Source organism: Pelodiscus sinensis, chromosome 14 (assembly GCF_052426305.1).
Source record: "Pelodiscus sinensis isolate ZL-2025 chromosome 14, ASM5242630v1, whole genome shotgun sequence".
In the NCBI taxonomy this organism is placed as follows: Eukaryota; Metazoa; Chordata; order Testudines; family Trionychidae; genus Pelodiscus; species Pelodiscus sinensis.
Window position 1 is genome coordinate 47,539,192 of NC_143065.1, and position 16,605 is coordinate 47,555,796.

At 43.7% G+C, this 16,605-nt stretch overlaps 1 protein-coding gene across 3 annotated transcripts in view; it reads left to right on the forward strand.

Moving 5' to 3' along the window:
- Positions 1-16,605, forward strand: part of TP53BP1 (tumor protein p53 binding protein 1) — a 100,010-nt gene that overhangs the window by 55,892 nt on the left and 27,513 nt on the right. For all 3 annotated transcript variants that reach the window (XM_075916957.2, XM_075916958.2, XM_089782142.1), the window contains 5 exons: positions 11,995-12,114; positions 12,769-13,005; positions 13,619-13,664; positions 14,554-14,646; positions 15,306-15,807. In XM_075916957.2, coding sequence (XP_075773072.2) covers positions 11,995-12,114; positions 12,769-13,005; positions 13,619-13,664; positions 14,554-14,646; positions 15,306-15,807 — 998 coding nt within the window. The remainder of the gene's footprint in view (positions 1-11,994; positions 12,115-12,768; positions 13,006-13,618; positions 13,665-14,553; positions 14,647-15,305; positions 15,808-16,605) is intronic.

Sequence of the window (16,605 nt, forward strand, 5' to 3'; positions counted from 1 at the left end):
ACAAGGACAAGTGTAGAGTCCTGCACTTGGGATGGAAGAATCCCAAGCATTGTTACAGGCTGGGGAACGACTGACTAGGTAGCAGTTCAGCTGAAAAGGACCTGGCGATTCCTGAGGATGAGAAGTTAGATATGAGTCAACAGTGTGCCCTTGTAGCCAAGAAGGCGAATGGCATATTAGGGTGCATTAGAAGGAGCATTGCCAGCAGATCTAGAGAAGTGATTATTCCCGTTTATTCTGCACTGGTGAGGCCACATCTGGAGTGTCGTGTCTGGTTCTGGGATCCCCACTACAGAAAGGCTGTGAATGCATTGGAGAGGGTCCAGGGGAGGGCAACCAAAATGATTAGGGGGCTGGAGCACATGACTTATGAGGAGAGGCTGAGGGATTTGGTCTAATTTAGTCTGCAGAAGAGAAGAATGAGGGGGGATTTGATAGCGACTTTCAACTTCCTGAAGGGAAGTTTCAAAGAGAATGGAGAGAGGCAGAACAAGGAGCAATGGTCTCAAGTTACAATAGGGGATATCTAGGTTGGATATTAGGAAGAAACTGTTTCACTAGGAGGGTGGTGAAGTACAGGAATGGTTACCTAGGCTGGTGGTGGAATCTCCAACCCTAGAGGTTTTTAAGTCCTGGCTTGACAAAGCCATGTCTGGGATGACTTAGTTGGCATTGGTCCTGCTTTGGGCATGGGGCTGGACTCAATGACCTCCTGAGGTCTCTTCCAGCCCTACTGGCTATTTGGCCAGTTGAGCGTGGCTAGTTTGCTATAGCAGTATAGCAACTATAGTGGTTGCTGCTTCAGAACTGGTTGGTCTAAACCACTATATCCCTCACTCCTTCATCCATAATCAGTCTAGTTAGCCACAAACCATTAACTAGTAAATATAACATCAGTTGATGGAACAGTATATGTGTGTGTCTGTCTTGATAAGCACATCCTAATTGCTTGGCTTCAATGGAAGCAGAGGGAAATGATCCTATACTTGGGACCCTCCTTCTAGAGGATGTTATGGTATCCTTTCGCACTGAGAATACCTCTTCAGGGGAGAGAACTCCAGTCATTAGGAAAAGGCAGGTGTTTGTAATGGGGATTTGATCAATAGAAACATAGATAGCTGGGCTTGTGATGACCGGGAGAACTGTATGGTGACTTGTTTGCTTGGTGTGAAGGTTGCAGATGTCTTGAGACATGTGGGTAGACTTATGTGTAGTGCTGGGGAGGAGTTGGTGATTGTGGTACATGTAGGTACCAATGGTATAGGGAAGGGTAGGAGAGAGGTTCTAGAGGCCAAATTTAGGCTGCTAGGATAGAGATTGAAATCCAGGACTTGTATGGTAGCATTTTCTGAAATGCTTCTAGTTCCACACACAGGGCCAGGTTGCCAGGCAGAGCTTCAGAGTCTCAATGGGTAGATGAGATGATAGTGTAGGGAGGAGGGGTTAGATTTATTAGAAACTGGGGAAACTTTTGGGATAGGGGAAGCCTATACAGAAAGGATGGGTGCCATGTAAACCAAAATGGAACCAGACTGCTGGCACTTAACGTTAAAAAGGTTGTAGAGCAGTTTTTAAACTATGGGCTGAGGGGAAAGCCGATGGGTGCGGAGAGCATGTGGACGGGAGAGAGACATCTCTTAGGGGAGGGTCTGTTAATAGAGATGCTGTATGTTCTAGTCAGGAGAAGAGGATGGAAGTATGGGTCAGTTCGGATGAGACACAATCAAATGGAAAAGAGTCTAACGCATTAGGAAACGGCAGAGAGATAAATAGTAACCAATTATTAAAGTGCTTATACACACATGCTAAAAGTCTAAATAGTAAAATGGGTGAACCAGAATGCCTAGTTTTAAAGGAGGATATTGATATAATAGGCATCACGGAAACTTGGTGAAATGAGGACAATCACAGTCATACCAGAGTACAAAATATATCGGAAGTACAGAACAGGTCATGCTGGTGGGGAAGTGGCACTATACATGAAAGAAAATGTAGAATCAAATGAAGTAAAAATCTTAAATGAGCCAAAATGTTTCATAGAATCTCTTCTATGGATAGTAATTACATGCTCCAATAATAAGAATACAGTAGCAGGGATATAATATAGACCACCTGATCAGGATAGTGGTAGTGACTATGAAATGCTAAGGGAGATTGGAGAGGCTATCAAAATAAATAAATCTATAATAGTTGGGGATTGACTGGGTACAGGTCACCTCAGGACAGGATGCAGAGATAAAATTTCTTGATACCTTAAATGACTACTTCTTGGAGCAGGTGGCTCTAGAACCCACAAGGGGAGAGCTGTTCTTGATTTAGTCCTAAGTGGAGTGCAAGATCTGGTTCAAGAGGTAAATATAACTGGACTGCTTGGAAATAGTGACCATAGTATAACAACATTTAATATCCCTGTAGTGGGAATAACACCTCAGCAGCCCAACACTATGGCATTTAATTTTAGAAAGGGGGACTACACAAAAATTAGGAAGTTAAACAGAAATTAAAAAGGTACAGTGACAAAAGTAAAATCTCTGCAAGCTGCATGGGAACTTTTCAAAGACTCCATAATAGAGGCCCAACTTAAATGTATACCTCAAATTAAAAAACACATTAAGAGAACCCAAAAAATGTCGTCATGGCTTAACCAAGTAAAAGAAGCAGTGACAGATAAAAATACATCTTTAAAAAAGTGGAAGTAAAATCCTAATGAGGAAAATAGAAAGGAGCATAAACATTGTCATATTAAGTGTAATAATATAATAAGAAAAGCCAAAAAGGAGTTTGAAGAGCAGCTAGCCAAAAACTCAAGAAGTAATAGTAAAATGTTTAAGTACATCAGAAGCAGGAAGCCGGCTAAACAACCAATGGGGCCCTTGGACGATCAAGATGTTCAAGGAGCACTCGAGGATGATAGTCATTGTGAAGAAGCTAAATGAATTCTTTGCTTCAATCTTCATGGCTGAGGATATTGGAGATTCCAAAACCAGAGCCTTTTTTTTAGGTGATAAATCTGAGGAATTGTCCCAGATTGAGGTGTCATTAGAGGAAGTTTTGGAATAAATTGATAAAGTTAACAGTAACAAGTCACCGGGACTAAATGGCATTCACCCAAGAGTTCTGAAAGAACTCCAATGGGAAATTGCAGAACTATTAATTGTGGTTTGTAACCTATCCTTTAAATCAACTTCTCTAGCTAATGACTGAAAGATAGCTTATGAGACACCAATATTTAAAAAGGGTTCGATAGGCGATTGTGGCAATTATAGATCGGTAAGTGTAACATCAGTACCAGGCAAATTAGTTGAAACTAGTGAAGAATGAAATTGTCAGACACATAGATGAACGTAACTTGTTGAGGAGAAGTCAACATGGTTTCTGTAAAGGGAAATTATGCCCTTCTAATCTGCTAGAGTTCTTTGAGGAGGTCAATAAACATATGGACAAGGGGGATCCAGTGGATATAGTACACTTAGATTTCCAGAAAGCCTTTGACAAGGTCTGTCACTGAAGGCTCTTAAGTAAAGTAAGTTGTAAAGGCATAAGAAGGAAGATCCTTTCATGGATTGATAACTGGTTAAAAGGAAATAAAGTGTAGGAATAAATGGTCAGTTTTCAGAGTGGAGAGAGGTAACCAGTGGGGTTGCGAAGGGTATGTCCTGGGGACCAGTTCTATTCAACTTATTTGTAAATGATCTAGAGAAAGGGATAAACAGTGAAATGGTAAAATTTGCAGATGGTACCCAGCTGCTCAAGATAGTAATAAGTGGGGCTTGACAAATGGCGGTGAAATCTACTCACCAGCCCCACACTGCGCATGCGCAAGACCCGCATTGCGCATGCGCGCACCACTGGTGAACGGGGCGATCTGCTGAAATCTACTCGCCATAGGTGGGCGGATTCAGTGATTTGTCAAGCCGTGGTAATAAGACCAAAGCAGATTGTGAAGAGCTTCAAAAAGATCTCACCAAACTAAGTGATTGGGCAACAAAATGACAAATGAAATTTAATGTTGATAAATGTAAGGCAATGCACATTGCAAAAAATAATCCTAACTATACATATTATATGATGGGATCTGATTTGGCTGCAATTACTCGAGAGAGATCTTAGAGTCGTAGTGGATAGTTCTCAGAAAACATCCACTGTACAGCGGCAGTTGAAAAAGCAAGTAGAATGTTAGGAATCATTTAAAAAAAAGGATTGAGAATAAGACAGAAAATATCTTACTGCCTCTATGTAAAACCATGGTATGCCCTCATCTTGAATACTGCGTACAGATGTGGTCACCTCATCTCAAAAAAGATATATTGGCATTGGAAAAGATTCAGAAAAGGGCAACCAAAATGATTAGGAGTTTAGAAGGGGTCCTATATGAAGAGAGATTAAAAAGACTTGGCCTTTTCAGCTTGGAAAAGAGGAGACTAAGGGAGATTATCATAGAGGTCTACAAAATCATGACTGGTGTGGAAAAAGTGAATAGGGAAAAGAAAGAAAATGAAAGGGTTATTTACTTATTCCCACAGTATAAGAACTAGTGGTCATCCAATGAAATGAATAGGCAGCAGGCTTAAAACAAATGGAAGTTTTTCTTCACTCAGTGCACAGTCTACCTGTGGAACTCCTTGCCAGGGGATGTGGTGAAGACCAGGACTTGAACAGGGTTCAGAAAAGAGCAGGATAGATTCATGGAGGTTAGGTCCATCAATGGCTATTAGGCAGGATGGGTAGGAATGGTGTCCCTAGCCTCTGTTTGTCTGGAAAAGAGTGACAGGGGAGGGATCATGTGAGGATTACCTGTTGTTTTCCCTTCCTCTGGAGCATCTGGTATTGGCCACTGTTGGCAGACAGGAATCTGGGTAGATGGACCGTTGATCTCACCCAGTATGGCCGTTCTTATGGTATTTGTATTCAGTAAACGTGGTGTATTGCCTTTTTCCCCCCTAGAAAAATCTTGTGTGCTTCTTATAAGCTGGGTTCAACAAATAATACAATCTACTCGCCTGTGGTGAGTAGATTGCAACCCAGAAGAGCCGGGTTCGGGTGATCTGTGCATGGACAGAATGATCTGCGCATGTGCAGATCACTGGACAGCGTGGCTGGCGAGCAGGGCTCACCGCAGTTCGGCAAGCCCTGCTTATAAGCATAACACCAGGAATGAATTAGTTGTGAAACGCAAATGTGGTTGGAAATCTGGGAGGAAGTGATCATGATCTGATGAAATTCGATATCCTAAAGGAAAGAGGACATGGGAACAGTAAAGTAAGGGCATTGGACTTCAAAAGGCAGATTTCAGCCAACTCCGAGAAATACTAGACAACGGTTCATGGAGAGACCAGAAAGAAAAGGAGTCAAATGGGCTGCCTGTTCCTAAAGGATGTAATAGTAGAGGCTCAACATCAAGCAATTCCAAAACAGAGGAAAGGAAAGAGCCGTAGGAAACCAATGTGGATACACAAGGAGCTTTTGAAAACCAAGAGATACATAAAGGCAGTGGATGAAGAGCCATGCTGCCAAGGAAGTATACATGGCAATAGCACAAGCACACAAGCATGTAGGGGCAAAATCAGAAAAGCCCAGGCAAGGAATGAGTTATAGGTTGCAAGAAATATTGGGCCAGGTTTATCGTGAAATGAAGCACAGTTAAGTTGTCAGCAGACTCTTCAGCTCATTCAGTAGCAGGATTTGCCACTGCCCCCTAAGCTACACAAAGAGTTAAGATGAGGTATCCCAACATTTATAGACTGTCACAGACTGTCTCATATGCCTTGCATATCATCTTATGCATTTCATTGCATGTTTGATACCCTTTCATTGTACTTTCCTCCTGATATTTCAGACAAAACATTCCTATTCACCAGCTATCATTGTACGTCCACTCGTGATGTTTCAGACAAAATATCTCTCACTTTTGTCAAACCATTTTATCTTGTGCTTGATTGGGGCATCCTAGTGGAATGTATTTACTTGTTCTGTGTGTTGGACCCAATCGATGTATGTGTGGGAGAGCCTTTCAGTTCCCCCATCTACTACATTGATTCTGGTTACAGACACTTCTTTCATAGGGTGGGAAGCCCATCTGAGGAGTCTTGTCTGGCCAAGAATTAGGTCTGCATGTAAAAGTGATAGAGCTGAGAACCGTTTGTCTAGGGAGGAGTTTACTAATTTTTATGGACAACTAAACAGTGAAATGCTATGTGGTCAGATCAGGTTTTCTGTGTCAAGAGGCAATATTGCTTTTGGAAGTTTTGCAACAAAAATACAATATACCTCATAGTCTTCCAACTGTCTAGAACAGTCTGGCAGACTGATGTCAAAGTCAGACAGGACTCACAGATTTGTCAGACCGCTCTGTTTATTTCAGCAAAGCTCTGCTAAAATGCATCCAGAAAATGTGAGTGCCATACAAGGTTCAAACCCCTTGATTTATACAGTCAAAAGAAAGCCAAAATTAACAGGATTAAAAGGGGGGCAAAACTTCACATAATTAGTGTGAGGCTACTCAAGTATTCTTCATTTCCACATCAAGCACACAGCAATCTCCTGGCTATATCTCCCTGATTATTCTGGAATTGCTTTCTGTCTAACACCTAATGTTCCTTTTCCTGTTAAACTCAGGCCCAAATTGGCTAGCACCTTGATCTGCATACCTACAATCAACATTAACATACTTTTCTTCTTCCTCTTAAAAGACAAACAGAATTCCTTCAACTTATTCAATTATTATAGCACAATTCATCTTTCTCTTACAGTATAATTCTTTCTACTTTCACACTGAGCAGATCTTTTACCAGTCCTCATGAGGCTTTTTCTAGTGTCTTCTGTCTGATGATGTGAGTAATTTTGCAAGGTTTGGTGTTTTTCCCACATATATCTATTTGCAGCTTATCACAATGGAAAGTGTTCAAGAGCCGGCTGTGGTCCTGTGTACCTGATGGATGCATTCCTGTTGCCTGAAAAGACAAACTCCAGTGAATGCTTACAATGCTTACCCTCCAGTTCCAATCATCCCCAGTAGTGTTAAAGGTTGAGCTGGTTCACACGCTCATGATCCTCAGCACCTCAGAACCAATGTCAGCATTGGTTTTTCCCTCTGCTGAGCCTCACAACCAGCACTCCATTGACAGGAACACCAGAACTGGCCTTCTAGGACCATGGTCTCCTCCTTCATCCCATCTCTGTTGCTCTTCATGTTACAGCCTGCATGTTCCATGATTAATACCTCAGGTGTTCAAAGAATATGCAAAAGTTAACCACGAATAGTAGAAAATCATCTTATTGAAGTGAATGAAAATGGTTCTTCCTTGTGTTCTTAACCAAAAAAAGTTTGGTTCTGGGTGCCCACACTGCATGTTCTAGACTATATTGTATACATGGCCTTTCCATCAGGATTCACCTGGCTATCTCTGCTTTCTGCCCTGCAACAGATGATCACTCACTTTTTCTCCAGTCCAATGTCACTCAGTTTTTTGAAGGCACTGGGCACATTATATCCCCAAGAGAGGATTCTGTTCTCCCCTCTCTCCCCTCTGTGACTTAAACCTGATATTAACAACGATACTGAGTCCACCCTTTGGCCACCTGTTGCTTAGTCTTTCAATGAAGACAGCCTTTTAGTGGCAGTTACCTCGGTGAAGTGATCAGGAGAATTGAGAACCCTAGTATCTGACCAGCTGTATGCAGTCTTTTGGATGTGAGCATAAGTACCTTGACCTCACATAGTTTCTCACCACAGTGGTTCCTCACTTCTCCATTAATCGAGTAGCATGCTTACCAACTTCCTTTCCTAAGTCATAAGGATGAAGAGAGATTTACACTTATAATGTCAAGAGAGTGTTAGCTGCTTGCTTGGCCTTGACCAAATCTTTCCGGTCTCCTCACGACGGTTTGTCATGGCCACGGATAGGATCCAGTCTCATCTGAAAGAATCTTGTTATAGATTTCCTTCTGCATAACTTTGTGCTACAGTGTTACTAGTGTAACGCCACCAAGCAGAGTGAGAGTGCCCTCAATGAGATCCCAAGCATCTTTTGTAGCATTTCTAGCTTAAATACCTGTATAAGATGTTTGTAGAGCTGCAATTTGAACATTGCTTCTTGCTTCTCATTGGGCCATCTCTCAACAGGATATTTCCTTCCTTCCGTCAGTCATTATTTAAGTAAACTCCGATTCCATCTCCAGGTTTCATGTGTCCATTCCACTTTAGGGGACTTAAAAGCAGTTCAGTCACTCATGGGAAAAAAGGTTACTAACTTGTCCTTTAACTGTCGTTCTTTGAGAGATGCTGCACATGTCCATTCTGCAACTCTCCCTCCTTTCCTTCTCTATTGGAATCTGTCTGGTAAGAAGAAACTAAGTGGGTGTGGGGGAAACCGTGCTCTATCTATCGTCGTGCAGCAGTAGGAGGATGGAAGGACTAGTGTGGAATGGAGTGGACATTTGCAACATGTCTTGGAGAATAACAGTTACAGAACAGGTTAGTATCTGTATTTTCTGAGCTATTTATCCCCACTGTGTAGTGAAGCAGTCATCATGATTGCCAAGTAATCTGTGGCTGACCTTGTTTTTATGCTGCTAGTGTTGAATTAGGCCTTGTCTACACTACAGAGTTTTGTCAGTGTACATTATGCTGACGTACAACCAACACGATAATTAAATTGCTGCTCTCTCTCATTATACTCCTTGTGTTGGTGGAACACATCCTTAATAGCTGTCCTTGCATCTATGCAGAGAGCAGTGCATCTGTGGGTATCTATCCTACTGTGCAAAAGGCTTCAAGGTGCTTTGGGAGGGGCTGCAATGCCTTATGGGAGCAGATACAGAATGATATGATGGTGTCTCAAGCCAGTCATTCCATGGGCATCCTACTAGGTTACCAGCTGCTTTTCAGCTAGCCTGGTAACCTGCAAGCCAGCCATCTTTATCATCCTGGATCCTGAACTATGTTCAATATTGTCCTGTGCGTTATGATCAGAAAGTTATAAGGGGAGCCCAGGGGAGGATGGCTTCTTCAAAGTAGCACTTGTTAATATGATCATCTGATATTGCTGAACTCTTAACGGCTTCTTGTGTTGGTGTGTGTTAGAGATGTTAAAAAGCGTTTATTTCAGTAAGTGTGTACTTGCAGGGAGGAGGGGGGGAGGCGGCTCCCTGCAAGCACCAGTGCCTGTGGAGCCACATCCCCCTCGTCGCCCACTGCAGAGACAGCTCTGCAGGAGCTGCTACGCACCTGCAGCCCTGAACTGCTGCCTCTGGGTCAGAGGTAGCAGCACAGGAGGGCAGGTGGTTCCCTGAGAGCCAATGTGTATGGGGAGCCTGCTTAAAAGCTGGCTCCCTGCAAGCACTGGCTCCTGCCTGCACCCTTCCCCCCACTGCCTCTGACACACAGGCAGCAATGGTGGGAGTATGTAACTGTGAAGGTTAACTGATGAGCCTAGGCACATCAGTTATTGTGTAGACTAGGCATGTAAGGGAATAGTCGAGTTGACTACTCGCTTCCCCTCACCTTTGCTTCCTCTGTGTCAGAGGCAGCAAGGGGGTGGGAGCAGGAAATGGTGCTGGGGGGAAGCTGGCTTCAAAGTCGGTTTCCCACAGCATCATCTCCATGTGGGGAAGGGTAGAGGAGGCAGAACCACAGCGGTCCTGGACTGTTCAGTCACTGTTTATGAGGACTGTTCAGTCCCGGCTCGAGGTGGCCCCACTGCCGCTCTGCATTTTAGAGCCCACTGACTCTTAGTCCTGCCTTGCACCACTCCCTGGAGCACCACTCTCTGCTGCTGCTCTGCAGTTTAAATGTAGTAGGAGCTGGGCTGCCTGGCTCCTACTACATTTAAACTGCAGAGCTGCAGCCGTGGTAGTGAGCGCTTCCCCCCACATTGACTAGTCGAGTAGTTGATGGAAATTCCATTGACTACTTGATTAGCTAATTAATTGCAACTTAACATCCCTAAATTAGATGATTACACTATCACATCGTGTGTGTGTGTGTGTGTGTGTGTGTGTGTGTGTGTGTGTGTGTGTGTGTGTGTGTGTGTGTGTGTGTGTGTGTGTGTGTGTGTGTGTGTGTGTGTGTGTGTGTGTTGGGCGAGAGTGTGTTGGCATGCTGTCTCTAAAATCAGACACAGCCAGAACCAATTGTGAGCCAAAAGCTGGTGCATACACAGGTGGTGTCTCCCCTGTGCTGTCACCACAGCTCAGCGAAGGTCATTGCAGGGACAAAGAGCCACTCCAAAATCAGCCTCACTACCTTCCTTGGCTCTACATAGCATGTCAGTCTCTTCTCCCTGCCCCCAGCAGTCTGCCCTGCCTGCTGCTGCTGCCCTAGTGTCCGGGAGAACAGGATTCCACAATAATATGGAATCAACAGGTTTCCCTTAGAGTTCTCCAATAATCTCTCCTTGCAGACCCCAGAAATCCACTTCTGCCCCTGCAGTTCAGATAGGCGTGCACTTGCTGCTGGGAGTCAGTGTGTTCAGCCGGACAATAGCTATGTGAGTTCTCCAGGCTAAGCAGTTTCAAAACTCCCTAGGGCTTTGAAATGGGACAGGCACATACATGCCTGTATCGCTGGGCACAGGGCAGTGTAGTTCAAAGCAGTGAGCAGAGCAGTCATGGTGGGCATTGTGGGATACCTGTTGGAGGCTGTTTACAACGATACAACAAATGCAGTGTCTGCACTGATGATTTGTTGATCTAATATGATTTTATTTTGTCAGCAAAGCGAGATAATTTTGTCAGCGGGAGGAGCTTTGTAGCATCTACACCTCCAGTGTTTTCTCAACAAAAGCTGCCTTTTGCTGGCAAAACTGTACTGTAGAGAAGGCCTTAATTAACCATCCTTAATTCTCCTCAAAGCATTTTTAACAATTTTATAATTGTTGAGTATAAAAGTCAAATATGAAGAACTCTTAGTAATGCAACAATATTTTTGTGAATTTATTATGTTCATTAGCTTTGCTGAACTCAGTTGTGCATTCTCTAAAATAATTCAATTTGCAAGAAGCTTTGAATAGCTTTTCTGAATCTAAATGTGACCTGAACATTATTTTAAAAAATCCTAAACTTTTATTTGAGAAAAGAGGCTTCCCTTTCAGAGGATTATCTTGGCATCCCAATCAGCAAAGCCATATCATCAGGGCTCCATTTATTCTGCAACATAGTGAGATCTGATTCTATGGTAGCAACCCCTTTATGCCATGGCAGCCTTAAATGATTTGATTACCATCAAATATGCATGATTTCTGACACTTCCCCATTCCTAGCAAGCTATATCTCGTAACTGAAAATCCTAAATGCTATAGAAATAGTTGGTGGTAGTTATGTTTCAACAATATTTTTCTCAGTATATTTCTCTCAGATTTCACTGTCCAGACAAACTTTTGTGGCTGTGGTCTCTACTCTTTTTCAACGTCAAGCTTCACTTCTCAGCAATGTGTTTGGACCTGTGCAGAGGGCAGGCAGCTATTGTGTAAGTTTAAGATTTGTAAAGCTTTCTGCACTTGTACAAAATAGTGCTTTATCTTCATGGTGTTACTTCAAGCTTCTGCTTCTGCTTCTCCTTCCCTCTCACACAGCTCTTCTAATGCACTTCATCTTAGTTGCATTCCTGCCCTCTCTTCTCCCACCCTTTTTTCTGTTACAGTGCTGAACATCACCAAAATTTGCATAGTTACTCTCCTTCTGTTAGTGCATTGGAAGATGTATGAAGCTATGATTGTGCCCCAAGACTGCCTCTGGGGTACTCTTTCAGGGATGACAGACTTCTAGATTAGAAAGACATGGGTAGTGAAGACCTTCGTGGAGTGGTCAGTGTGGGATCAGTAACTTGTTTACTGGAGAGCACCCACCCAATGTCTCTTTCAGACACTGCACTGGGTGTCCCGCTTCACTGCAGAAGCAGGGTGAACTCTTTCTCACCCTGGTGAGCTCCAGTGCTTTCCACATACATTTAGCTGCAGACCTCTCATGCGGATCACTAATTCTGCCTCTCTCTTTAAGGAACTCTGTTTCATTTCACTTTGCCAAAGGAAAGTGATGTCATTCAGCCCTTGACCAGTGTGACCCCATCTCTTATTGGGCAGCTTAAAATGGGACCCAGAAGACACAGCACTCCTATTGGTGAGTTAAAATAGAAGGACCTTGATTTGAAATGGGAGCAGATTTGGAAGTTGATTTGATACAGGACTTGATTGATCCCATAAACCTAACTTAGGGCAGCCAATGCCTGTTCCAGTGTCTGCTTGCCTGTTAGAGTTTCCCACTGGTACTCAGATGCTGATTGCTCACTCAGCCAACCAAACATTCCCCCTTTATATGCTGCACCACAGGTGAGAGATGCCTGTCTTGTGTTGTCTTGCCATTAATTCAATATATATGATGCTGCGTCAGTCCTAGGCTCCTGCTAATAGGACTCAAAAGGCCCTTGGTCTAATCTCTTCCCTTTTGCTAAGAAAAGATCATCTCCTGTAAATAACGGTTTTCCCTCATTAGGCAGCATCCTGGTGTGATGTTCAGCTTTGCAATGGGACTTTTGTAGTGGTGTCTATAGTTCATGATGGAACTAGTTGGCCTCGGGCTAAGATGGTTGTCACCTCAGCTGAATGTCTGAGATGTTAAGGACATCCTGATAGGAACATCTGCTACTGTGCTGTTTGCCACCGAAGCACATAATTGCATCTCTCCTAAACACCCCCAGCTGAACCTAATACAGGAAAGACTACACTGGTCACTTGCACTCTTGTATTTTGTGCTTTCCTTCTATCCTCGTTTTAGTGGATGGCAGCTGCCCAGAGAGCACCATAGTAACCAGCGATGTCACAGCAGAGGGCAGTATTGGGACCAATAATGTCACTGTGGAAAGTGCTATGGCATCAGCAGATGCGTTGGAAGAATGTGAAAAAGGGGATTCTGGTGCAGCTCCTGAGGCTGATGGAAAACTGTGTCTTCGAATGAACCTTGCTACCCCTGTGAATGAGGAGAGTGAGGAGAGTCTGCCCTTCAGTCTGGAAAGTAAGGGAATGGAGATCTGGGGAGTATGTAGGTTTTCTCTCTCTTTACCCTGAGATACTCTCACCCAGCGCCAGTCACTTGACAAGGGCTTGGAATCAGTTTCATTTGGGGGCTGTTGGATTCCTCCATTGGAATTCTTTTTTAGTTCCCTTGTGAGGTAACCTCTAAGAAAGTACTGTGTTCTGCATTTGAGAAGTGTGTAGAGACCCACTGGTGGTTTGGGGGGAAGGGGGGGAGTAGGTATCCCCTTGTTGTTGCAATGAAGCAGTTGGCCTTTCTGGTGGAGAGACACATTCCTGGGGCAGGAAGCTATGTTTGTGTGTTTCAACATTGTTGGGGGGCAGTTAGGAGATGGGATCCCAGTCAGTTCTCTTGAGAAAAGTGTAACTTCAGTATGTGAATGCTGCTCCTCTTCTCGATTTATGTAATATACTTAAATATTCATTCATGTTGCAGTGGGAAGCTGAAATAGCTGGTGGGGGGATGGGATGGCTTCATCCCTATCTTTTCTTCTGTTGTTCAACCCCTTTAGCTGCAGAGCTTTTAGGGGCAGGGTGGCTATTCAGGTATGATGCTAACAGGATTCTTGCTCGCCCTCCCCCATCTCTTATAGAGCCTGCAGCCAGTGAAAGGAAAAATGGATCCTCTGCTGTTGCCAGGTAACTGATGCTTGTTGCTAAGCAAAGAGGTTGAACACAAGTTCTTGGTAATGAGAAAAATGATCATCTACCAACAGAAGGAAAAAAAATTAAAATGAGCCCCAGCAGCATGGATCTGGCTCAGCTTCTGCTTTTAACCCCGGGGCACCTGCAGTAATGCTTCTGGTTCAGGACACTTGCCTTGGCTCAGCTGCCCCCCACCTGACATTTACTTTGGTGTGGGGGCTTCCTACTAACTTCCTATCTTTCTTGGCCCTATAGTGCTCTGGCAAGAGTGGAGATGCTAAAATGGTGGGTCAACAAGATTGGGTTGTGAGGGATTCAGATCGTTTGGGGCAGGGAGGAAATCCCAAATTAAATGCATATGTAGAGACCTTTGCCACAGAATTGTGTACTGTGTCTCAGCGTTGCCATCACTCATTTTTCTGAAAGCAGGGAAGCTTTCTAGCTGTGCGCTTAGTTTGACCTTTCAAGTGTGATGTGAGCTGTAATTTCGGGTATTTTTTGCTGCATCATGAAAGCTATATCAGCTCACACTGGGAAGAGAAATGTAAGATGCAAGGGATCCAATATTGCCACCTAGTGGCACTGAGAGAGTGTTGGACAATACTGCTCTGTTTTCTCAGAAGCAGGAGCAATGCTGACATCATGCTTATTGCACTGTCCTCCGTTTGGTATAATGGTGAGTTAAAACAAGGGAAGTTGGAAATGGCCTTTCACAATTGACCCTGGAGAGCTCTGACTATCTCTGATTTATGACACTACAAATTAATTAGCCTAAAGGCCAGTCTCTTGTTGGTTCTAATGTTTTAGACATTTCTGCTTTCCAGTGTCAGTACTTTCTTAGTTCCTGTGACTTGTGACCTGTTTCTTTAATTTGTACAACTAGCTCTCAGAAGAACCTGTCTGTGTTTAGTCGTGTCTGTGAAGTCCGTCGAGAAGATGAGGCCAGAGGTCATGATCTTTCTGCTTCTCCATTTAGGTATAGAGTTTTTTGTTTTGTTCTTGTTTGGTCCTATATTCTGTCCCTTGTCCCTGTAGGAGCTTTGTGCGATGTCACTGATTCTGGGGTGACTGCTAGAGAAAGCGTGTGTTTGCGCGTGTAATCAGTAGTATGAGTGGTAGGTGTAGATGTGGAGATCCGTGGCTCATTTTTGCAGACATGGTTTCTAGACATTCAGAAGCCACCTATACAAAGATTATTGCCTCCTTGCCCTTTGCTTATCCTGCCAAACATCACATTGTCTCTTTGTATTGTATTTATCACAGCAGTTATTGTTTATTGTTCTTTCTAAGTCTCTCACCTCCCCACCCACATGCAGCTCGTTATTGCCAAAGAAAAATGAAAGGGTTACAGAGTGGTTATCATTCAGTATTAGACAACAATGCAGTATAACTCTGTAAGCTACTAGCACCTAGAAGCTTTTCACTCCTGCACCTTGCTTGACATCTGTTGATTGGGCAATGAGGTTACAGGATTGTGGGCTCTCATATACAGTAGATAACACTGTCCACAATGTATGGTTATTAGTCATGTTTGATATGGTAGTGCCTATGGACCTACCAGGATTGAGATCCAATAATGCTAGACCCTCTTGCTTTGAGCACCTTAATATTGATCTGCATGTGATTGGTTTGCAGGGGGAACCTGTTTAGTTTTCCAAGCACACAGGAGGAGCAGCTGCATGAAGATCCTGACACTTGGCAGCAGTGCCAGAAGCAGGTCTCTTGTGGGGGAATTAAAGTTTCTCAGCCTGCAGAACAGGACTCCAAACATCAGCCATCCTACACAAAAGACGGAGAGGTTATGGAAGTTGATATTGAAAGGGATCAGGAAAAGGAAGGGAAGAACACACAGGAGAAGCTGTGTAAGGCTTTGGCAGCCCAGGAAAGGGAGAAAGGTGAGCAGATGTGGACTGGTACAAGCAACAAAGAGGTCCAGACTGCAGGAGCTTCTCTCTTGGCCCCTGTAGCTGTGTCAGCAGCAACACAGACAATGAAGGGAGTGAGCAGCCAGGTAGAAGTGGGAACGAGCATGGCTGAGCAAAGGCCTGGACAACAGGATGCCAAGGTCCAAACTGAAGAGAGTGGAGAGAAGCTTGCAAATGCCCCTGGAAATGACACTGAGCCTCTCCATAGCCAGGTGAGAATGAGCAAGAGCTCGGGTTGCTTTTATGCAGTATCAAACCCTAAGTTTTAAAACCGAAGTCTTTGCTGCATTAAATATGAAAATAACACACCAGTCAGTACCATGTCCTTGTGGTGGTTTTACTTTGCCTTCTCAGCCCTAAATTTTCAATGTACATTACCAAAAATTTCTGTATTGATTAGCATATAACTGTAGTGGAGAAATAATCTCAGTGGAGGAAAGAACGGTGTAGTGGAATGTTGAGCATCTGTCACCTGGGGAGGTATATGGCAGGTGACTGTTGCTTTTTTGTACACAGGAAACAGATAAGGTAATTGTGATGGGCTTAGTCACAAAGATCCCCTTGAGACTGTCACTTGATGTGCTGAAATACCACGGAGTCCACCTGCCTGCCTTCTGGAGTGCCCCACTCCCTGACCTCCTGAGCCAGACCCTCCAGTGATGGCACAAGTTGGAGTCACAACCCACAGCAGAGCAAAATAGATGCTGAGAGCAGCTCAGCTCTGGAAAGACTCAGTCAAAGTGACTTGACACAGTACCTAGGTGCACAGCCCCAATGAAACCGGAACCACAGATAAATCCGACTTACTCTGTTTCGAGTTTATACTGAGCAAGCTCATAAATCATTCTCCCTCTTTATCAATGAGAGATGGACAGCTATTGCCCCTCCAGGTAACAATTGGATTTACATTAAGTTTCTTAATAAACAGAAATTATTTTATTAGGTATACAGACAGAATTTAGGTGATTGCAAGTGATAGCAGACAGATCAAAGTAAATTATTAAGCAAAA